The 23,203-nt window shown below is 45.8% G+C and overlaps 1 protein-coding gene across 1 annotated transcript; it reads left to right on the top strand.

Annotated features, from left to right (window-relative positions):
• The first annotated feature begins 7,234 nt into the window (after positions 1-7,234).
• CD2 (CD2 molecule) lies at positions 7,235-21,617 on the top strand. Its single transcript, XM_032249619.1, has 5 exons — positions 7,235-7,400; positions 7,536-7,856; positions 13,174-13,407; positions 17,219-17,341; positions 20,874-21,617. Exons 1-5 carry the CDS (start codon positions 7,340-7,342, stop codon positions 21,191-21,193), a joined length of 1,059 nt encoding a protein of 352 aa, XP_032105510.1. The 5' UTR covers positions 7,235-7,339; the 3' UTR covers positions 21,194-21,617.
• The last annotated feature ends 1,586 nt before the right edge of the window (positions 21,618-23,203 follow it).

Here is a 23,203-nt window from a genome sequence, read left to right as displayed (position 1 = left end):
CTGTGGGAAGGTGTAATGAGGGTGCAAGTGAAGGCACCAAAGAGAGGAGCTGGAAGTGAGGCAGGAAGGTGAGGTGGGACGCAGGGATTGCCGCAGCTAAGGACAAGTGAGGCGTGTGAGGCAAAGGTGACACCAAGGTCTCAGGAAGAAGCAAGCAGTGTCCCCAAGTTTGGAGTGCAGGTCCCAGGGGCTGGGGATTAGGCGATGAACGTGTGGATGGAGGAGACAGGCACACCCCAGAACATCTTGGGGCTTAGGGTCCGCCACTGAAACATGAAGGGATCCAATCCCATTTGGAATTTCTTTCTCTTTTAAAAGTCCACAGTTCAAAAAATTCCATTGGGTGTGAAGTACAGAAATGGCAATTTTGACCATAGTCCTGACTTGACCTGAACCTTGTTAAGGCTGTCCCTGGAGAAAGGGAAAGGGAAGTGGAAGTCCAAATCATCAATATTTTACTAGTCAGAAAACAAGAGGTCAACCTAAAGTAAGACCTCCAAGAATGTTTTCTTCCTTCTCGGCTTCTTATTCTCTTTCCTGTAGCCTACTTCCGCAGGAGTGAGAGCTTAGGTAAGAAAAAGAGTCAATGACAGTAGTGCAAGAGCCAGCCTGCCCACTGCCATGAGCGTGGTAAGGCAGAAACCGGCATGAGCCCCAAATAGAGCGTGTTCTGCTGAAACGCAAACACTCAAAGGCAGGGACTGTTCAGTATGCTCAGGGCATTTACTCAAGTGGGAGGTCCACTTAGAATTAAACAGAATTCAACTGAAGGACAATACACGTTCGACTTAGAAATATTAGAACAGCAAGTAAACGAGGAGGGCAGGAGAGTAGCTATTATCCACCACGCAGGGTCCAACACCCTGGAGACATTCTGCCAAGAGGCGTACCCAACACACACTTTTTGAGACATCAAGTGGGACTATATTGTTGATTGTGAGGGGTACCAGAAGATGCTGATGAAGGGCAGGTAGCCTCCATTGGGGCTTAGCCTGGGAGTGTTCTTGGCTTCACTCAGGAAAGAATCAAGCGCCAGCTGGTGGTATTAGACAGCAACGTTTATTGAAGCAATAGCAGATGTACCGCTCCTTGCTGAGCAGGGCCGCACCACAGGCAGTGTGCCCAGAGGAGCAGCTTAGAGGCAGTTCTGCTTCCTACTTCTACCCATTTTAATTACATGCAAATCAAAGGGCAGATTATGCAGAATTTTCTAGGAAAAGGGTGGTAACTTCTGGGTGGCCAGGTCATTGCCATGGAGAGGGGTGGTAAAGGTTGGGTATAGCCAAGGCAACAGTAAACTGACATGGCACGCTGCTGGGCATGTTTTATGGAAAGCTGCTTCCACCCATCTCTGTTTTAGCTAGTTCTCAATTTGGTCCAGCGTCCAAGCCCCACCTTCAGAGTCAAGTTCCGCCTCCTTCCTCAACACCACCCTATAACATGCCTTTTTACTATATGGATTATTTTGAGCAAAAGGCCATCATGAACCAGCAGAGGCAGTAAAAGCTTTGAAAACACAGCACAAGGTTTTCCTTTTGTAAAGAAAATTTACAATTTATGAAGAAAATACTCATTTGTGAAAAGTTCTCTCTCTCTCCTGTATCAGGAAGAAGACTCTTTTTTTTCTTTTTTTAAAGATGGGGTTTCACCATGTTGGTCTTGAACTCCTGACCTCAGATGATCCACCCACCTTGGCCTCCAAAGTACTTGGATTACAGATGTGAGCCACCACGCCAGGTCTGAGAAGAGGACTCTTAACAACTCTTATCAATGGAGAAGGCGTTGGCTTCCATCTGCACAACAAACCTTACTTAGCTCTTGTTGTTTGCCACACCTTTCCTGGTCATTGGGTAACTTGCCTCCCCCACCCAGAAACCCCAAATCCCTTTTTCTTTGTTTAGCCTAAGATACTCTATAAGTCCAAATTCTGACATCCCTTTGGGTTACTCACCTCTGGGTGCTCCCACAGTCTACGAGGGATACACATTTTAGTAAACTTTTATGTGCTTTTTTCCCTTGTTAATCTGTCTTTTCCTAGTCTGATTTACAGAGCTCCAGCCAGAGAACCTAAGACGAACAGAGGAAAAAGATTACTTTTCTCCTCTCCTACAACCGGGACCTGTTTTTGTCATATTCCACAGCTTGTCTAGATCATGATTTACTTAACCAATTTCCTTCTCTTAGACATTTAAATTGTTTCCAATTTTGACTTTAAAATACTGCAGTGTATAAATTTATAGCCAAGTCTAGTAAGTAGCCTTCATTATTTCCTTGTGATAAAATCATCCTTGTGGACTTGTTAGAAATCCACATACTTTGTATGCTTCTAATTCACACTGACAAATTGCCCACCAGAAAATATACTATTTGCAATTCTCCTGGTCATATACAAGAATGCCCATTTTCACCATCATCAACGCTATGTTTTCATTTTTGAAATGAAGATGAAAAATGCATCTATGTTCAAACTGACATTTCTTTATTAATGAATAGAAATAAAATTCTTCTTGTGTGGCTTGCTCCTTTTATGAGTTTGACCCATTTTAATATTAAGGTGTCTATTTCTTTCTATGTTTACAAGAAAAATTTAATATTAAAAATTTAATGTTGGCCAGGCACAGTGGCCCACACCTCTCCTCCCAAAACTTGGGAGGCCAAGGTGGGAGGATCACTTGAGTCTAGGAGTTCAAGATCAGCCTGGGCAACATAGTGAGACCCCGTATCCACAAAAAATTAAAAAATTAGCCAGGCATGTTGCCACATGTCTGTGTTCCCAGCTACTTGGGAGGCTGAGGCAGGAGGATCACTTGAACTCAGGAGGTTGAGGCTGCAGTATGCTGTGCTCATGTCACTGCACTCCATCCTGAGCAAGACAGCAAGACTCTGTCCCTAAAATTAAAAAAAAAAAAATTATGTCTTTGTCATGTATCTTGCAAGTAAGTTGCTCCTTTTAGTACATTGTCTTTTAATTTTTTAATTTTTTTTTTTTTTACATAAAAAGTTTCCACATTTAACAGAGTCAGATCTATCGATCTCTTTCTTTTTCATGGTTTCTGCCCTCAGAGTCATGCTCATCACTCAGAATTGAGTTAGTTTGGGAGGAGCAAAATTAATGTTCCCAATAGAGGAACGGAAAGCTGCTCTTCACGTGCTCCATGAGGAAAGTGAGAGGAAGAGAGGGCAAGCGCCCTCAAAAGCTGAGACAGGTCATAGAATGGCAGGCACCACCTTGTCCCCACCAGGCCTTCACAGGCTGGATTGGACGGTGGCCGGTGGGTCAGCCACTCACAAGCAGGGAAGCTCCGTGCTGCTCCTCTAGGTCGGCAGATACTTTTGAAAAAATATGTGTGCCATAAGCATCCCATCTTAAAAACAACATTTTTATTACAAAAAAAAGTTTATTTCCAAAATTTCAAACTTCACAGAGATTAATAAAACGTGAAACAAAAATAAAATCCCAGGACCCCAATTCACTGTGTCAAAAGGAAAAATTAAGCTGAAAGTTGAGTCACGCAAGAAACTGACTTTCCTTGAGTTCCTAGGCAGACGGCTGCAGATGAAAGGCCAGCCATCTCCAAGGGTAGTTGCCCCATGTTCCCCTTACCTCATGAAAGTGCCGATTTACTGAGCACGAGAATACACAACGGACCATTCCCCTACCGGCTTCTTCTCCCTTGCAACATATGGATTCAGTAATGTAACTATACTTACCCTCTTGCCCCTCCAGCCAGCTTTTCCCCTTTAAATACTGAAGCCTTCAAAACCAGCTTGAGCAAAAGGCACAAACCACAGATTGTTCCTGTAGTTCTGTCTTCCTTTTTGTCCTTGACATTGACAAAATCAACCGCTAAATTGATTAAGACCTGTCTCAGATACTTTTTGGTTTACAAAGGTACGAAGTGAAAATTTCATTTCAGTTCTCTCACAATCTAAGACCTGGAAGACAAGCGCTGGAAAAAAGCCCGGCAGCTGCCCTTTCAGCCTTTCCTCCTGCACATACATGAATAAAACATAGCATGGGGCAGTCTGCTGGTATACCCCTAGCATGGTATAAACATGGTCTCATATAAATGGGCTACTCCTATAGGTATTGTTTTTCAACTTGCTCTTTTCATGTGATTTACCAAAAACATCTTTCCATGTCTTACGTTTAGGCCTATGTTATACTATTTTGACAGTTACACAATATTTCACAACATAAATATACCATAATTTTAGTTGTTTGCAATTGTTTATTACAAATATGCTACAACAAACGTCCTTGAACATGATTTTTTTTTTTGAGATGGAGTCTTACTGTCACTCAGACTGGAGTGCAGTGGCACAATCTCAGCTCTGCCTCCCAAGTTCAAGTGATTCTCCTGCCTCGGCCTCCCCAGTAGCTGGGATTACAGGCACCCACCCCCATGCCTGGTTAATTTTTGTTGTAATATTAGTAGAGACAAGGTTTCATCATGTTGACCAGGCTGGTCTCGAACTCCTGACCTTGTGATCCACCCGCCTCGGCCTCCCAAAGTGCTGGGATTACAGGCCACCATGGCCTGCCCTTGAATAGAGTTTTAAAAGATCTGTGCAATCATTTGTATGGGATGGATTTCTCAAATTAAAATCACTAGGCTAGAAAGAAGACATACTTTGTTGTTGTTGTTGTTTTTGAGATGGTGTCTTACACTGTTGCCTGGGCTGGAGTGCAATGCCGTGATCTCTGCTCACTGCAACCTCTGCCTCCCGGGTTCAAGCAATTCTCCTGCCTCAGTCTCCCAAGTAGCTGGGATTACAGGCACCCATCACCACGCCTGGCTAATTTTTTGTATTTTTAGTAGAGACAGGGTTTCACTATTTTGGCCAGGCTGGTCTTGAACTCCTGACTGCGTGATCTGCTGGCCTCGGCCTCCCAAAGTGCTGGGATTACAAGTGTGAGCCACTGTGCCCGGCCTAAATAAAAGACATACATTTTAAAGTTTGGTGGAAATGATAAATTCCTTTCCTCAGAAGGTATTGATTTACATTCCCTCTGATGTTGTATGAAGGTTCATTTCTCTACACATTCATGTTAATAATGTAAATTATCATCTTGTCTAACTTTACCAACCTGATGGTGAAAAATGGTATTTTATGGCTATGATATATATATTTTTTTGGTGACATTAGATGCTTCTCGTAGGTTTGGTATTTCTTCTGTGAGGTATTTCTTCTGAAAGCTGATCATTTATATCCTTTTCTTATTTTAAAAACTATTTTTTATTGATTAATAAGAATTATTTCTATGCCTTGACTATTAATAATTTTATATATATCGCAAAGATTTGTCATGCCTCTTCATTTTGATCCTTATCTCTTTGCCTGCACATAAATCTTACTTTTTTACATCATCAATTGTGTTCATCTTTTCTTTCTTACTTTGGATGATATGGTATATGCAAATAGGCCTTCTATACTCAAGCGATGAAAATATCTTTCTAGGGTCAGGCATGGTGGCTCATGCCTGTAATCCCAGCACTTTGGGAGCCTGAGGCAGGCAGATCACCGGAGGTCAGGAGTTCCAGACTAGGCTGACCAACATAGAGAAACCCTGTCTCTACTAAAAATACAAAATTAGCTGGGTGTGGTGGCGCATGCCTGTAATCCCAGCTACTCAGGAGGCCGAGGCAGGAGAATCACTTGAACCTGGGAGGTGGAGGTTGCAGTGAGCTGAGACAGTACCAGTGCACTGCAGCCTGGGCAACAGAGCAAGACTCCATCTCAAAAAAAAAAAAAGGAATATCTTTCTATATTGTCTTTTTAGCATTTACTATTAATATTTTATTTATTTGTAAATAAATAAAGAGATGGAGTCTCACTCTATTGCCCAGGCTAGAGTGCAATGGCATCATGTCGACTCACTGCAATGTCTGCCTCCTGGGTTCAAGCAATTCTCCTGCCTCAGCCTCCTGAGTAGCTGGGATTACAGGTGCCCACCACCACACCCAGCTATTTTTCGTATTTTTAGTAGAGACAGGGTTTCGCCGTGTTGGCCAGGCTGGTCTTGAGCTCCTGACCTCAGGTGATCCGCCCGCCTCGGCCTCCTAAAGTGTTGAGATTACAGGCATCAGACACCGCTCCCAGCCACCTTTTAGCATTATTATAATATTTTTGCATTTAAAATTTTAATCCAACTGTAATGCATTATTGTGGATGATGCTCATACAACCGTGAGATAAATATTTGGGCTTCCTTTTACCCAGTAATAGCAAACAACTGCTTTGATGTAATTTCATTTCCTCGGTAACTTTTTAACAGATAATATCCATATTTGTACTTGGAGTTGAAAAAGAAAACAAGCACCACTGTTACAATTGTTACTCACTGTGAGCTAAAGAATTGCAGCGCTGAAACTGTGCTTTGGAAGTCTGTCAAGTTGCTCCTCTTTTCCGTGACTTGCTCTCCCTAGGCGTCTTCTCAAGTCACATCGATCTCTGCGCCGCTGTCTCTTTCCTTGTTTCACAAATTTCTGTTCTCTTTTTCTCTCCCTGTTCCCTCTCACTTCCTTTTTTTCTCCTAATCTCTCCTTTTTCTTAACCATCCATAATGTTAATCACTTTAAATGCTGTTGACTCATTTGTTTTGGTGGTTTAATTTTATTTCATAGTGTCTACGCTTCTTTGTTTTGAAACAAGTTTTTATTTACCTATCAGTTTCACTAGAGTTGTAAAATGTATGCCAAACATAGGATTTCGGGATTGCAAGCATTTACAGCTAATGCTCAATTTCTTTTTATTTTAATCACAAAAATGATTTTAGAACATGAAAAATGTCTTTGAAGAAACAGAAAAAAAATCAATTTTCTAATCATTCTAAGGGTATACATTTTTCAATATTTATAATCATATAGGATAAATATTTGCATTCTGTTATTGGCTTTGAACATTTACCTATTTTTCTATGTGGCGTTTTAGAGTCAGTATACCTAAGTGGATAAAAGACTGTGTGGCTGAATTTGGCTTCTTTTTTTCAAAAAAGTGATCCTGAATGATCTACGTAGTCTCTCCGTTCCTTTTCTCTTTCACTGGGATGAGAAAACTCATCCTTCCCAATTTTTTTGTGTGGGGATTAAAATGTGTTAAGAAAACACATGCTCATAAGAAAACACATACTCATCTGCTTAGGCAAAGGAGCACGTCAGAAGGGCTGGCTTGTGTGTGCGCTCTCTTTCTCTGTGTATGTGTACATGCTCTATGTTACTGTAAAACGTGTAAAGAGAGGCACGTGGTTAAGTTCTCGGGGTGTGGACTTCACCAGTCTCACTTCAGTTCCTTTTGCATGAAGAGCTCAGAATCAAAAGAGGAAACTAACCCCTAAGATGAGCCTTCCATGTAAAATTGTAGCCAGCTTCCTTCTGATTTTCAACATTTCTTCCAAAGGTAAGTTGGTGCTTGGGTCTCCATTGTCACCGTTAGAAGCTTCTTCAGAGATCCTGAAGTAGGCATAATGATCAAAGAAGTCCCAACATAGCTTTTTCTGGAAGCGAATCTCAGTAATTCTTTTGCTTTTTATAGGTGCAATCTCCAAAGATGTTAGGAATGCCTTGGAAGTCTGGGGTGCTTTGGGTCAAGACATCAACTTGGACATTCCTGATTTTCAAATGAGTACTGATATTGACGATATAAAATGGGAAAAAGGTTCAGACAAGAAAAAGATTGCACAATTCAGAAAAAAGAAGTTTACTTTTGAGGAAAAAGATACATATAAGCTATTAGAAAATGGAACTCTGAAAATCAAGCATCTAAAGATGGATGATCAGAATACGTACAAGGTATCAATATACGATTCAGAAGGAAAAAGTGTGTTGGAAGAAACGTTTGATTTGAAGATTTTAGGTAAGTGTTCATTCCTTAAATTGCTTTATTTTAGTATGAGTGCTATTTGGCAAGTTGGAAAATAGCATTTATAATATTCCTCAGCACTGACCTCTGCCTCCAGGGGGGCTGTACGGGAAATCAGACGTGCATCTCCTGCCGCAGTGGTCCAGTGTGGGAACGGGATCCACACATCTGATAGACCCTCAAGCCTACCTGCCTACAACTCTCTCTTCAGGTGGTTACAGGACGGTGGGGCGGGGTGAAAAACCTGGATTAATGTGGCCTTAATCAGGAGGGGACAGGTGAGCAGAGGGAAGAGGCAACTGTTCCAGTGGCTGATGACAGGACAACCTAAAAGTGGGGTGGGAAGAAGAGGCTGACTGGAGGGCAGCGGGCCTTTCACCAAGAGAGCTCATTTTAAGCCAGGGTTATATGAAGGAGGAGTTATATGGCAGAAGAAGGCTGGAAACAACATATTTAAGGATCAACAGCCCTTGTTTTGGATCTGCTTGTGAGAGTGATCCAAGGTGGTAGGTGATTTTTGCTGCTATGTGTAGAAGATGCACAAGGTGTGGCTTGGGATGTCTCTGCATGTACTGGTCGGGCAGGAGTGGGTATTGAGGATGGGGTGAGGGAGACTAGCCTGAAAGCTGCTGCTGCAATCCAAGTGGAGTGAGAACCAATTAAATCGGAATTTTTTGGCTTCAATAAGTTCTAAAGCTCCCTGGGGGATTCTAATGAGCAGTCAAAGTTAATCACCACTGGCCTAGACCAAAGGATGCCTGTCAAACAGGAAGAATGGGGATAAGAAGAGTCAGGCTTAGAGAAAGGATGGACAGGTGGCTTGGGCAAGGGAGAGAAGGAAGAGAAAGTGGAACCGAAATGCCACTCAGCTTGAAAGCCCAGGGGATGCTGAGCAGGGAGTGATCATTTTCCTATGTTTAGTAGAGATGGGTTTCACCATGTTGGCCAGGCTAGTCTCGAACTCCTGGCCTCAAGTGATCCGCCTACCTCGGCCTCCCAAAGCGCTGAGATCACAGGCATAAGCCATCTGAACCAGCTGAAATATTACATTATTTATATATGTGCATATAAGTAGAAAATATCTGACAAAGATATACATCAAAATATTAGTCATTGTTGACTGCGTAGCAGCATTATGGGTAATTTTTAATCTGCTTTAAACTTTTAAAAATATTTTATCAACTTGTACAATGACTGAAGTTGAAAACCCACAGACGCTGGGCAGGGAGTGATAAGAGAGGAAAAGAGGAAGCTGCCCTTGGCTGGGGGACAAAGACATGAACCCCAGCATGAGCACCGGCCAGCCATTCCATGAGCAACGAAGCAGTTCTCCAACTCACACAGAAAATGTTGCCAGAAGCAGGGCCCCCTCCTCCTTCCTCTCTCTCTCCAGCCCCATCCTCAGCACCTGGGCCTACCAGCAATCCCAGATATTGTCAGATAACCCACTCCAGCAATCCCAGACACCGTCAGCCCCGCTGCAGTCACAGCTTTCCATACCCTAGTCCTGCACCCTTGAATGGAGAGCACCTTGTAGAAATGCAGTGTGCCTGAGCACATGGACCCTGCGGATAGAAATAGCATAGCTTTGAAGAAAGCGTGAGTGCAAATATGGAGAAAGGCTAAGTGTGGTTGGTTAATGCCGACTGTTACTGTTATAAGGCCCAGTTGGCTTGAAGTTGAGAAAGCTACAATTTTTTTTATGTCATTCTGTGTTAGAGCACAGATTGCTATAAATAGGGTAGTAATGGCTCCTAGTGATAGGGTGAGTGTTTGGATAAGCAAGTTGTTTTCAATTAGGGGGTGAAAGCGGGTAATTAGAAAAATACCTGCGACGACTATTGTACTGGAATGAAGTAGTGCTGATACTGGGGTGGGCCCTTCTATGGCGGAGGGAAGTCATGGGTGGAGGCCAAATTGGGCTGACTTTCCTGTTGCTGCTAGAAGGAGGCTTATCAGGGGGAAAGAGTTTGTAGTAGAGTTAAGGATAAATATTTGTTGGAGATCTCATGAGTTGGAGTATAGAAAGAAGGGGGCCTCTGATTCTGGGCTCTGGAAACCACAGATCTCGGGACTCCAAACAGCACAAGTTGAGTGTCCTGTTTGGAGTATGAGCCCTCCGAGGGGACCATGCTGGTGCTTTCACATTTGGGTCGCATTTAGCATTGCAGTGGAAATAATGGCTACCAGCTAGGGGTCAGGTGCTTGCTTACATGCTCTTATTTGAAGCTCCCAATGATGCTAAGACGTACTTGTTATTATCTTCTCGTTATGGATAAGAAAACAGAGACCTAGTGAGAAGCAGCTTGTCCAACGTCTCGTTGCTTGACAGGAGCAAAGTCAGGATTCAAACTCAGAGGGCTTTTTGGCAAGGATGGTGACCTTTTCTTTCCTTCCGAACGGCTTCATTGAAATAATCCACATACTGTTCAATTTGTCCGTATACTAAAATAGCCTTTATTATATTCAGAGTTTTGCAATCATCACCAAAATCAACATTTTCATTGCTCCAAAAAGAAGCCCTTCACCCTTTAGCCGAAAGACAGCGATTTGCTGCTGTGTGTGTGCACACCAGTGTCATACAACGTCTTAATTCAACTTGCAGCTGGTCACCATTACCAGACTTAAGGTCACCATGGCCTTGGGAAAATTCCCTGTCTGCTCTGAGTCTGATTTCCCAATGCCAGCTTCAAGGGATATTCAATGTGACAATGTGGTCACAAGCGCCCTGCAGTGCCTGGGGCACAAGACCTGTTTCGTCAGTGCTAATGTCCTCCCACACCTCTTCGTCTCTCCAAACTTCTCTCTCTTTCCTTTTTTTTTTTTTGAAAGAGAGTCTTGCACTATTGCTCAGGTTGGAGATGGGCACAATCTCAGCTCACTGCAGCCTCTGCCCCCCGGGTTCAAGCGATACTCTTGCCTCAGCCTCTCAAGTAGCTGAGGTTACAGGCATGTACCACCATGTCTGGCTGATTTTTGTATTTTTAGTAGAGACGGGGTTTCGCCATGCTGGTCAGACTGGTCTCAAACTCCTGACCTCAGGGAATTCGCCTGCCTCAGCCTCCCAAAGTGTTGGGGTTAAAGGTGTGAGCCACGACACCCGGCCTTCCCAAACTTCTCAAACTTCTGTAGTTGTAACTGCCTTTCCTTCATGAGGGGGCTGCGGCTGTGGGCTAAAGAGATAGTGGAGGGCCCCTTAGAAGCAGATGCTAGTAGAGAAGGGGTTAATCCCAGCCACTCAGAATTAAGGAGTTCTCATCCGTGGAAGGCCTTAGGTTGGACCAATTCTAAGGCGCTGTCTTAGTGAATATATACAGAGGTATCACTCCACAAGGCTGCCGGTCACTGTGTTGTTCATGTTAGTGAAATACAGGAACAGTCGTAGTGAGAAACTTATTCATTAAATTAAGAATGCATCCTTTAAAAAGATGGAGATATGCATTTATTGCTGTTCATTAAGAAAAGAATTTCATAATATAATTTCACAGTAAAGGGGAAAAGGCAGACTGTAAGCTCACATAAACTCATTTTAATTTTTAAAATATTACATATATATGGGGAGGGGTCTCTCTTTGTCATCCAGTCTAGAGTGCAGCGGCACAATCTTGGCTCACTGCAGCCTCCATCTCCTGGGTTCAAGTGATTCCCATGCCTCAGCTTCCTGAGTAGTCGGGATTACAGGCATGTGCCAACACACCTGATTCATTTTTGTATTTTTAGTAGAGATGAATTTCTCCATGTTGGCCAGGTTAGTCTCAAACTCCTGGCCTCAAGTGATCTGCCCACCTCAGCCTCCCAAAGTGCTGGGGTTACAAATGTCAGCCACCTCACCCCACTAAAATATCATATAATTTATGTATGTACATGTAAATAGAAAATATCTGATACAGATATACGTGAAAACGTTATTCATTATTGACTTTGAGTAATGGCATTGTGGGTAATTTTTAATCTACTTTAAACTTTTGAAAATATTTTATCAACTTGTACAATGATTGGATGTTATTGTTATAAGCAGAAAAAGAATATTTCCATTTTGAAGAGACAGGTAAACTCCGTGACGCCACCCCTAGACTATGTACTAACTCTGCTGCTGAATGTTGATACTTGCCATTTTCTTTCTTCTGGGTAACACAGAATCTTGGGATGAGAAGAAAACTTTTATTTAATTTCTGCATCCCTATATATAGTGAGACAGAAATGAAGTTTGGCTGGGATTGTCCATGGGGAAGATCAGAGTGGGAGGGAATCATTGGAAAATAAGCTGTCCATCTGTATTACGAACAGAGAGAAACTGAGAGGGAAAAGTGGCAAGTCTGGGGAAACAAAGTAAAGAATAAGAAAAAGAACAGAGGAAGAGGAAAAGAAGGTCACACAGCTGGGAAGCGATGGGGCTAGGACATGGACCTGAGCCGTCTAACACCAAGGCTAGGCATTTTACTTTAATGGTGCAGTCTTTAAATTTTAGCATGTCGGAAGAGGAGAGGCAAGAAGTTTGTGATTTTTGAATGCGTGAGCTACCACTCCTAATGTCACTGCCTGACATTTGCCCAGAGCTTTGCCACATGTTGCCTCTTTTCTGACAGGCGGAGGCATGCTTTTCTATCCTTTTCTGATGCTCTGAGGAGGGGCAGCGTAGACCCAGTGAGCAGCTGAGCAGCTCTGGGCTGGGAAAAGGTGGAACCAAGTGTCTGGTTCCCAGGCAGGTGCTCTTTTTCCCCAGAGCTTTGAGGTCCTTGGACACTCATACACCCACATGTACCTACCTGGCCCTCTGCTCCGGGAACTTGATGGGGGCAGAGGTAACCAAGGTCCCTGGCCACATGTCAGTGTGACAGTTCCTTTAGGATGGGGTCCCTGGCTACTTTTAAAGCATTGCCCTCCTCAAACTCCAGGGACAGCTTCTTACCCGTACTCCCAAGCCCTAACTGCCGTGTTTTAAGTGGTGCCCCAAGTCCACCCACGGAACCTCTCAAAGCCTTGAGCATTTTGCCTGTAAATGGGAAGAAGAACATCAGCCTTTCTGCTAGGAGGTGCTATCAATATGTGAAAGCATTTTAAGGTACAAGACAGCACATAAACATTACATGTGCTACACTATTTTGTGGCATAATGTATCTATGGACTTCATCAGAAATCATTTTTTTTCTGAATGCTCTTTGTAAATAAAATAAAATTTGCAAAAGTTGCTAGAGGTCTTTGAAATTGTTCCCTTGTCCCTAACTGACTCCATCCCCCACTGTATAAATAGATATGCTTATTAAAATCAGCAAATTGTCTAACTTGAACTGGATCTTTATTTTCTTTTCAGAGAGAGTCTCAAAACCAGTTATCTCCTGGACTTGTATCAACAAAATCCTGACCTGTAAGGTAATGAATGGAACCGACCCTGAATTAAACCTGTATCAAAATGGGAGCAATCTCTCAAAAGGTTCTCAGAGGGTCATCACATACAAGTGGACCCCCAGGCTGAGTAGGAAATTCAACTGCACAGCAAGCAACAAAGTCAGCGAGGAATACCATGTGGTGGATGTCAGCTGTCCAGGTGCGTGACGGGTGCCGGTCAGGCCCTTGGTAGGCAGAGGCACACGGCTCCAGGTCACAGGTGCTCCTGCTGGGAGGCAGCCTTGGCTCCGGATGAGGCGTAAAAACGTCTTCCTGGAAATCTTCAAGGGAAGCCTCAGGGGAGGTGGTGTTCTATGGGTACCCATCCTGGGTGTCCTCCCACTGAATACAATTTGACAACAAGCAATTTTAAAGATCCTCTTCTGGGAGAAAGAATTGCAAAATGGAAGAGGAAGGAGCTATAGAGTGTATGTCAGGCAAAGCCCCATTTTCCAGAGAGGGGAACTGACTTGGCCAGGGTCCCTCGGCTAGTCAGTTACATGATTCCAACTACCCCCTTAAAGATGGTCAGTGGTCAGTGCCTCCTATCAGGAGTAAAGGGAGGAAGGATGCAGAAAACCTGGGAGGTAGGGGCATGGGGGAATGGAGCCCTCGAGGCCAAAGAAGACTGTGGATACAGTCCTGGCACACCGCAGGACAGCAAGGCTTGGGAACTAGCTCCAGAAAGTCTCAAAGCTCCAAGAACACAATGGATCCCCAGTGTCCCAGCTTGACATGACTGCCAGAAGTAATTCTGAGAGGTGGCCTGCTATAGTGCCCAAGCTCTCACCTGGGAGCAGAGGTCTGGACTTCTAGTTTGGGTCTGCCCAAATTTAGCCAGAGGACCTTGACAGAGTTTTTTCCCCTCTCTAGGCTTCAGTTCCCTGGCCCACGAAGAAAATAAGCTCCATGTTCACAGACTATCTATCAGATGAGTAGGCACTTGGATCCACTTCCAAGTTCATTCATGTGGGCCATTGGGCTGCCTCACAATATGGCAGCTAGCTTCCTTCGGAGCACTCTAAAAAAGAGCAGGAATAAGTGCTCAGGACAAAAGCCACGGTCTTTTTATAACTTAATCTCAGGAGTAATATCCCAATCATGTCTGCTGTGTTCTATTCATTAGAAGCAAGTTAGAAAGTCGAGCCCACATTCAGAGGGGATTGTACATAGGTGAGAATACCAGGAAGCAGGGGTCATTGAAGGCATTCGAGAGTCTGCCAATCACTAACTTGACCAGCATTACTTCACCCCCTGTTTTCCTACCAGTCACGCCCCCACATCCCCCCATCACAAAGGCACAGTGGGTTAAGTTGCCTCTCCTTGATTTCACAACTTTTTTTTCCCTTTCAAGAAGCCTCCCGCCTTTTTTTTTGAGACAGCGTTTTGCTCTGTTGCCCATGCTGGAGTGCAGTAGTGTGATCATAGCTCACTGCAGCCTCAACCTCCCAGGCTCAAGCAATCCTCTCACCTCAGCTTCCCCAGTAGCTGAGGCTACAGGTGTATGCCACCACACCCAGCTAATTTTTAAATCTTTTGTAGGTAAGGTTTCACTATGTTGCCCAGGCTGGTCTCGAACTCCTGTGCTGAAACTATCCTCCAACCTCAGCCTCCCAAAGTGCTGGGATTATAGGCATGAGTGGCTGCAGTGGCCTCGGGATATCTTTGTTTAGAGTTGCCAGACATAGCAAATAAAACTACAGTCTAAGTATGTTTCAAATATTGCATGGCACATAAGCTAGAAATCATTCATTGTTTATCTGAAATTCAAATTTAAGTGGGTGTTTTGCATTTTATCTGGAAACTCTACTTTTCATGTTTATTTTAACTGGAGCCCACGTGTATAAAAACGTGTGTGTATTAGGGATGGGAGGAGGGAGAGAGGGAGGACCTTGGGAGCAGCCAAGGTTTGAAGGCGGAACACGTCCCGTATCCTGTGGTGCAGAGCAGCAGCTGGTTGGGAGAAGGACCACTAAGGAGATGGGAAGAATACCTGGGGAGAGATCGGGGTGGAGGGGCTGCTCTTAAAGGTCCAAAAAGTGGTTTGGACATTTTATTCTAAAGGGAGCACTTATCAGACTAGAACAATTTGGCTCAGATCAGGTGAGTGTTTACATACTTAAAACCAAAATACTAGGAGGAAGGAACAGATTCAGATGCATAAAAATACTTTATCACATAAACTCGTGGACATGTGATCACCAAGAGAAACTGTAGGAAGACGGTATACCTGGGTTTAGGCACTGTGAGGACGTATTTTTGACTGACAGTGCCACAGCTGCTTCTGAAACGTGAGAAACGTTCCCCACCAAGAGCACCACCAGGTGTTTGTCCAAGAGTACCCTGGACAAATGAGAACAGGCTGTGTAGGGCATTGCCTACATTCCTGCATATGCCCAAGATAAAGTCGTGGCCACCCTACCCAACGACTCAGAGAGATGATGGAACTGGTGGCTTCGTGACTTAGCCATGTGCTTCCCAAAGCATTTCAGGCCTGCCCGGCCCCCACCCTGGGTCAAATCTGAGAAGTTCTCAAGCTCAGCAGGAAGTGGCCTCTGGTATCTCCTGCCCCTCCTCCAAGCCAGCAGGGTCGAAAGGGCCCTGAATCCTTTATTAACCCAATTTCAATGGTTTAAGATTATGCCTCCTTCTCTGGTGGAGGCCTCTTCATCAGTAGAGCTTAGAGAGGTTGTGTAACTGACTGGCAAAGAATGGGTCAGAGAGAGACTCGAGGAAAGAAAGCCAAGATGAACACGCCACCGCAGTTTGATGATCTGCTAAACTTGGTTTCTGAGCCTCTGGCTTGCTCCTCGGGGCCCATCCTGGGCTTCATGTATGACAGCGTCTCCCTAGGATTTTTTTTTTTTTTTTGCCTGGAGAAGCATTTCTTTTGTGATGCTGGGCCAAGTTCCAGTTTGTTCTTCAGATGACCCTGTCCGCTGACCCCAGCCCCACTGCTACTTCTCTAACTGCTATTGACGCACAAAGGGCAGACAGCCCAGCACCCCTCCTGGGAAACAGCTCCCAGCAACACCAGTGCAAAGAACACTAGTAAGAGGAAGACCTCGCATGTGTATTGTTTTACAGTTTACAAAGCACTTTCACATCCTTTATCTGATTGACTTCCAACAGCCAGCTGTGATGTAGGTTTCATTTTTCTCCACTTTACAAAGAAGGAAAGAGGCTCAGAGAGGTGAAGGAACTCTCCAAAGTTCACACAGCTCTTGCCTAGAAAAGCCTGCACCAAACCCATTTCCCTTAACACTGAAGTCATTGTTTTCCTCATTGCATGGCAGCGACCGAAGGTCTGGCAACTGACTACTAAATCTGCCGCTGTTACTAACATGCTGTGCACCCGGGTTTCTTCTATGGCTCCAGGGAAACTCTGCAATGTGGTGCTGGCCGTGAGATCAGAGTGCGGGGCTGGACAAGGGAAATATTTACGCTGAGTGTTTGGAAACTGCCTGGTTGAGAGGGTGAGAAAGAATCACGGTACAGGAAGGGAGCCAGGGATGAGAGCAGGATCAGCAGTACAGAAACACCGAGACAAGCGGCTGCTTAAGGGGACTGCACAGGAACAGGTATCGCGTGGCTTTAGGCAACTCATTCTCCCTCTCGGGGCCTCATCTTTGAAACTAGAGGTTGCATTAGAGTATCTCTAAGATCCTCAGATCTAAAACTCCGTTGATGTTCTCCATGATGGGGCAGTGGGCAGGCCTTGGTGTGTGAATAGCGTAGTTCCAGTTCCCGAGAGCAATTTCCCAAGGAGCCTGCAGAGGGAGTTTCCTCAGGACCTTGGGCCCTTCCAGCATTAACACCACTCACCACCCTCTGTGAGCATGGGAGCTATGGGGTGAAAGGTCCCACAGAGCTCCTTTATCTGCTTGATGCAGGAGGCGGCATCCTTGGCCAGAGCAATGGCCTCTCTGTCTGAACCCCTCCCGGTCATCCCATGTCTCTTCCTCTTGCAGAAAAACGTCTGGACATCTATCTCATCATCGGCATTTGTGGAGGAGGCAGCCTCTTGATGGTCTTTGTGGCACTGCTCGTTTTCTACATCAGCAAAAGGAAAAAGCAGAGCAGGCGGAGAAATGGTAAGCTCCCCCTCTTTTGTCCCACCGCAGGCCCCAGCAAAATCCCCAGGAAACAGCTCATGGGGATGACACCTTGAATCTGCAGAGAAAATAATGGAAATAGGTAGTTTCGGAATGTCAGCGTTGTAGCCAGCGGTTATAGCTTGTGTCATTTTGTGGTTAGCTTGATTTTTGAAAAGCAAATTCTTAGTAGTGACAATGTGGCAGCTTTGAGACACTGAATCCAGTTGGCCTCACTGGAATCCACCACCGAGGCCCACTTGGTGACAGGCTAGTGTCAACATCTTTTGAATGAGCCACACTTCTCTGCATAGATAGGTAGAAAGGTCAGCTCAAAAACACTGTTTCCAGGAATAAATGTCCTGTCTATGGGTGGCCCAAGGTGAGTTCAGGACCAAGCTCCTAGAAACACAGGGAAAATCATTCAGGCCATCTGGTACTCTCAGGAAAACAGCTATTCTAAAGCAAGGTGACTTGTCCCCTTTGCTAATTCTCTGTTCGAGGGATGTGTTAGGGCTGAGAGTGTTTCTCCTCGGATCAGGCCTGTCTTACAACCTATCAGCAATGAAAAGTTCATGCTCACAAGTGGGGAGCTGGCTCAGGGAGCATCCAGGCCACCCGAGGCAGAAAACTCCAGCTAATGGCAAACCGGGGGTCACTGTGGGGGCGCAGGTGGGGTGTCAGCCATTGGCAGGACTTGCAGCCAGGGAAGCAGGGCCTGGGGTTCTCTGCAATTCACATTCACAGCAGAGCTTGGTCTCCCCTAGAACCAGCAGGCACAGCCACACCAGCTGCTTCCAGCACTGCCCAGGGAGCTGGTCAGAACCTCCCCAGCCCACCATGGCCTGGGGCCATGTGCCCTCTGGATTTGGCTTCCTCACCTCAAACTTCTTCCTCAGTTCTCCTTCTGCCTCTCCTTCAGGCTGCGGTCCCTCAGCCCCATGTCCCATCATGCCACCGCCCCCAGCCCAGGCCCCGAAACATCTTCCTGGACCTAGCCCCATTCTTTCCACACCACGTCCCACACTCTCCACCACAGTGCAGGGGAATCGCCGGCAGGGCCCCTGGGCACGTCTGGCTTGTCCTCCTCTGTGCCCAGCTCTGGCTGTTCTCCATGTTGCTCTCCAGCAAACACCCCATCTCCATTGCCCAATGGTCAAAGACCACATCTTCTTCCAAGGGGAACCTCACATGTCACTCCAGAGCAAGGCAATCTCTGCCATCACCAGGCTGAGAGACCAACATGATGGTTAGTTCATGCAGATAAAGAAGACATTCGTCTCTGTGTTTTGCATCCATTGGTGCATCCAGCTTTGAGAGTGATCTTAGGAGAGAGATAAAGACACAGATGAGGAAGCTCAAGTTCAATTATTCGCCTTAAATCCTATGGCCAGAAGGCTGAGTCAGGCCTAGGCTGAGGCCAGGAGCCCCCAGCACAGAATTTCAGGAAGATGACCTGCCCTTTCACAACCCTGAAAGTGGGTGTCTGCTTAAACTTCTTGCCCATCAGCCTTGCTTGCCTCAACCCAGTCCCATCTTGGGTTGAGTAACCAGGAGATGCAAATGAGGGAGAAGGATAATGAGCCTGGAGGAATTCCTGGGAGCGCACATTTAGGTGCCAGCTGCAGCTGCTGGGGTGGGCAGGCTGAGGACCCACCATCCTGCTCGAACCAGGCAGGGTACAAAGAGTCATAGCCAGCCTTGTCTGTCCAACCCTGCCTGTGGTCTCAGCCACATGGCCACACCCCATTCCTCCTACCAGAACCCATATGCCTCTGTCTATACTCTCTGGTGGCCCTGGGCTCTTCACGGAACTGACATTGTGATTTTCCGTTCTTGTTCGCCTCTTACTTGATTTTAGGCTTCCTGAGGACAATTTGTGTCTGAGTCACAATGACACTCAACACTTAGAAGATGAGGAATGAATGTTGGAAGGACAAATGAACAAAATGGTGGGAGGGCCAGGTGTGGTGGCTCACACCCATAACCTCAGCACTTTAGGAGGCCAAGGCAAGAGGATCATTTGAGCTCAGGAGTTTGGGACCAGCCTGGGCAATATAGTGAGACCTCATCTCTACTTAAAAAAAAAAAAATTAGGCAGGTGTGATGGCGCATGCCTGTAGTCCCAGCTACTCAGGGAGCTGAGGTGGGAGAATCATGTCAGCCCAGAGGTCGAGAATGCAGTGAGATATGATCACACCACTGCACTCCAGTCTGGGCAACAGAGCAAGACCCTGTCTCAAAACAAAACGCAACAAACAAAAAACAAAAATGGTAAATGGTGGGTGAACAGAGTAGTAAACCACTGGCCAGTGCAAGCTTGCCACCTAGATGAGGAAGGGCCACCCACTCTCCATAGTTCAGAACTGGGGTCGGGGTCAGAGTCCTCTCCAGCCTCCTTGACATAACCTAAGTGACTGCAGGGCACGGAAGATGACGTAAAGGATGTGTTTTGTCCTTTCTGGAGGCTCTTTCCTCTTTGTGCTTAGAGCACATGAGCCACTGAAGTATCAAAATCATATTGCCTGACTTTGACTCTGTACTCAAAGCCATCTGATGCTCACATTTCCTGTAGTCAGAGGAGGCCATCTGGTTTGGATCAACATCTGGAAGTTAGAGGGTGACGCTTAGAGAGGGCCTGTGCTTCCCCAGCCACGCATCTCCATAAAGATGGAGGAGGCCATTATTTCACCCCCGGGAGAAACTTCTCTTCCTACCTCCCTATGGAGCCGCTGCAAAGATGGCTTTGGGTGCAGGGACTGAAATACCTAACTTACAGCCTAAACAAGTCCAGAGGGGCCGGCAGGGCACTCCAGGCCTCTAGCAGCTGGGTACGCTCACAGATTCCCTGTGATTTTAAGAGTACAGGAATAACTACATTATGACTGGTTGTGGGCCTGCCTTCACAGACTTAAGTCATACAAAGCAGAAGATCCTGAAGGGTGAGGACAGGAGGAATTCTTTCCCTCCTAAGGCCAAGAGGACAGGTCATGCATTTCTGAGGAGCTAGCACATTTCTACGGACAAAAGGTCCCTTGCATGTATTCCAACTTCTTGCCAGAAGGTGGGTTGCATGACAGTAGAATTTGGGAAAGGCAGATCTAACACAGAAATGCCTCGGAAGGAATGTAGTTGCTAATATCCGCCATGACTGCACGTATCCTCTTCCCACGCCCTCTAACCACAGGGTTCTTGCTCTCAGGGAACAGTATCCAGGTCAGCACAGAGGCAGGGTTCCAGGTCTGAGTGCTCTCTCTGATCACGGGAGCCCCAGGCACAAAGCCCTCCACCCATGTGTCTTCTTCCTGCTGGTTCCTTGAGTTCTCTGAAGTCCTGGGCTCTCACTCTACCTTGTGGTGAGCACCTCTTTCTTTCCTACAAGCTTCAGAGTTCTCAGAGAGTAGGGGCAACTTCTGCTTCCTCATTGCATCCCCCAAAGCCGCTAGCATGGCACCTTGCACAGAAAGACACTCAATATTTCCACTGATTTCACCTGGCCAAGATGAACTCTATTGAGGTTTTGTTGTTGCAGATGAGGAGCTGGAGATAAGGGCGCACAGAGTCGCTAATGAAGAAAGGAGCCGGAAGCCCCACCAAATTCCAGCTTCAACCCCTCAAAATCCAGCAGCTTCCCAACATCCTCCTCCACCACCTGGCCATCGTTCCCAGGCACCTAGTCATCGTCCCCTGCCTCCTGGACACCGTGTTCAGCACCAGCCTCAGAAGAGGCCTCCTGCTCCGTCGGGCACACAAGTTCACCAGCAGAAGGGCCCACCTCTCCCCAGACCTCGAGTTCAGCCAAAACCTCCCCATGGGGCAGCAGAAAACTCAGTGTCCCCTTCCTCTAATTAAAAAAGATAGAAACTGTCTTTTCCAATAAAAAGCACTGTGGATTTCTGCACTTCTGATCGTGTTTTCTACGTGCAGAACATGGTCGCCTCCTGAGGCTGTGGGCCACACCCATCTCTGCATCTTCGAACTCAGCCATGTGGCCAACTTCTAGAATCTTTGGTCTCCTCAGAGAGCTCCATCATACCAGTAAGGAGAAGCAATAAAAGTGTCATTGTGAGAATGGTAGATGACCGAGCACAGAAATCTTAGAGATGTCTTGTCCCCCCTCAGGTCATGTGCAGATGCGATCAGTCAAGTGATTGCTGTGTCTGGGTCTCGCTACAAGCAGTCTATCTGCTTGAGAGACTGTGGACTTTCTTATGTGCCCCGGCGGACACTTGCCCACTGTCCTGTGAGTAAAAGTGAAATAAAAGCTTTGATTAGACCCGCATCTGCTCATTGTGTGAGGCAGCCCAGTATCGAGGAGAGGAAGCTGCTGAATCAGAAAGAGCCTCTCTGGTGTGACAGCAGGATCAAATTCAACCAACTTAATCCAGCTGAGACCTCCTTAGTCCTCATTGGAATGACCAGAACGTTCTCCCTAGGTCTCAACTGCAAAGCCAGGTCCAGAAACCTATTTGTAGATTCCCAGAATGAATTGAGGCCTCCATGCACAAACATTAACAGGAGTCACCAGAAAATTTAACCTTTTGGGTCTTACTTTCTTGACTGTTCAGACATGGTCATAATGATCTGTACTGTCATCCTTGAAAACAGGGGAATCTATGGATGCTGGAGGTGTCATGAACTCATCAGATGACATACAAAAGGACAGGCTAAGAGACAACTCGGTTGAATCAAATCTTGATGTCTTAAATGACTGTAATTAAAAGGTCAGACCCCAACCCCAGCTAGCAGTCATGCTAGCTGTAGTTTGGGGGAAGTGGGGAGAAAAAAATAGTTTTCAGTTAGAGTTCTAAAACAATAGGTGGTGAGAAGTCAACTGCTTTGAAATGTTGGTGCCATGTCTGTGGTCCTGTCTGCCCGCCTTCTCCTTGCCTTCTCAGACTTTCTAGACCTTGTTAAGCTCTGGCAGGAAGCTCTGAGGTCTAAACCACAAAAACTAAACATATTCAGGACTTCCTGTGACAGTTCACTGAGGATTGAACTACTTTTTCCTCTGATTTTGGGAGGCTGTTATTGTTCCAGCACCCAGAGTTAATTGCTAAGGGCAAGGATGAATGAAACCTCGTAACCTTCCAAAATTCGAAACACAAAATCCAGCTAGGTAGCAATCACCACAAGATCTACCCAGTAGAGAGATGAGGGTTCTGGTCATGTGTGTTGGCTCTCACCTGTAATCCTAACACTTTGGGAGGCCAAGGCAGGTGGATGACCTGAGGTCAGGAGTTCAAGACCAGCCTGGCCAACATGGTGAAAACCCGTATCTACTGAAAAAAAAAAGAAATTAGCCAGGCATGGTGGTATGTGCCTATAATCCCAGCTACTCAGGAGGCTGAGTCAGGAGAATAGCTTGAACCCAGGGGGCAAAGGTTGCAGTGAACTGAGATTGCGTCACTTCACTCTGGCCTGGGCGAAAGAGAATAACTCTGTCTAAAAATGACACCCATGAGCAATTTCATTGGCTATCTTGCCACAGTAGTTCATATGCCGTTCCCCTAAGAAAACCTTCCCTGGTCTATCCAGCCCTGGGCTCTGCCTTTCTTCTGAAGTCCTGTGGCATTACATATGGTACAAAATACATACATCCCATTCAGTCCTTCATCGTTCATACCTTCAACAAACATTTCTTGAACTTCTGCTACGTGTCAGGCTCTGTGCTAGGCACTAGGAAAGCAGAGGAGTACAATTGCATCTCTGCTTTCAAGGAGCTCACTACCTGGTAGATGAAGTGCAGACCAACCATGGGACAAATATAAACAGTGTGAAAATATAGGTCAGAGGCAAGTGCATGAACCTGGAGGAAGGACTTTGAACCCAGGCTGAGTGGTGGGACCGGGGTGACAAAGA

This window comes from Sapajus apella, unplaced genomic scaffold, assembly GCF_009761245.1.
Source record: "Sapajus apella isolate SASKATOON/1434 unplaced genomic scaffold, GSC_monkey_1.0 scaffold69, whole genome shotgun sequence".
Classification (NCBI taxonomy): Eukaryota; Metazoa; Chordata; class Mammalia; order Primates; family Cebidae; genus Sapajus; species Sapajus apella.
This window is presented reverse-complemented; position numbering and strand designations above follow the sequence as displayed.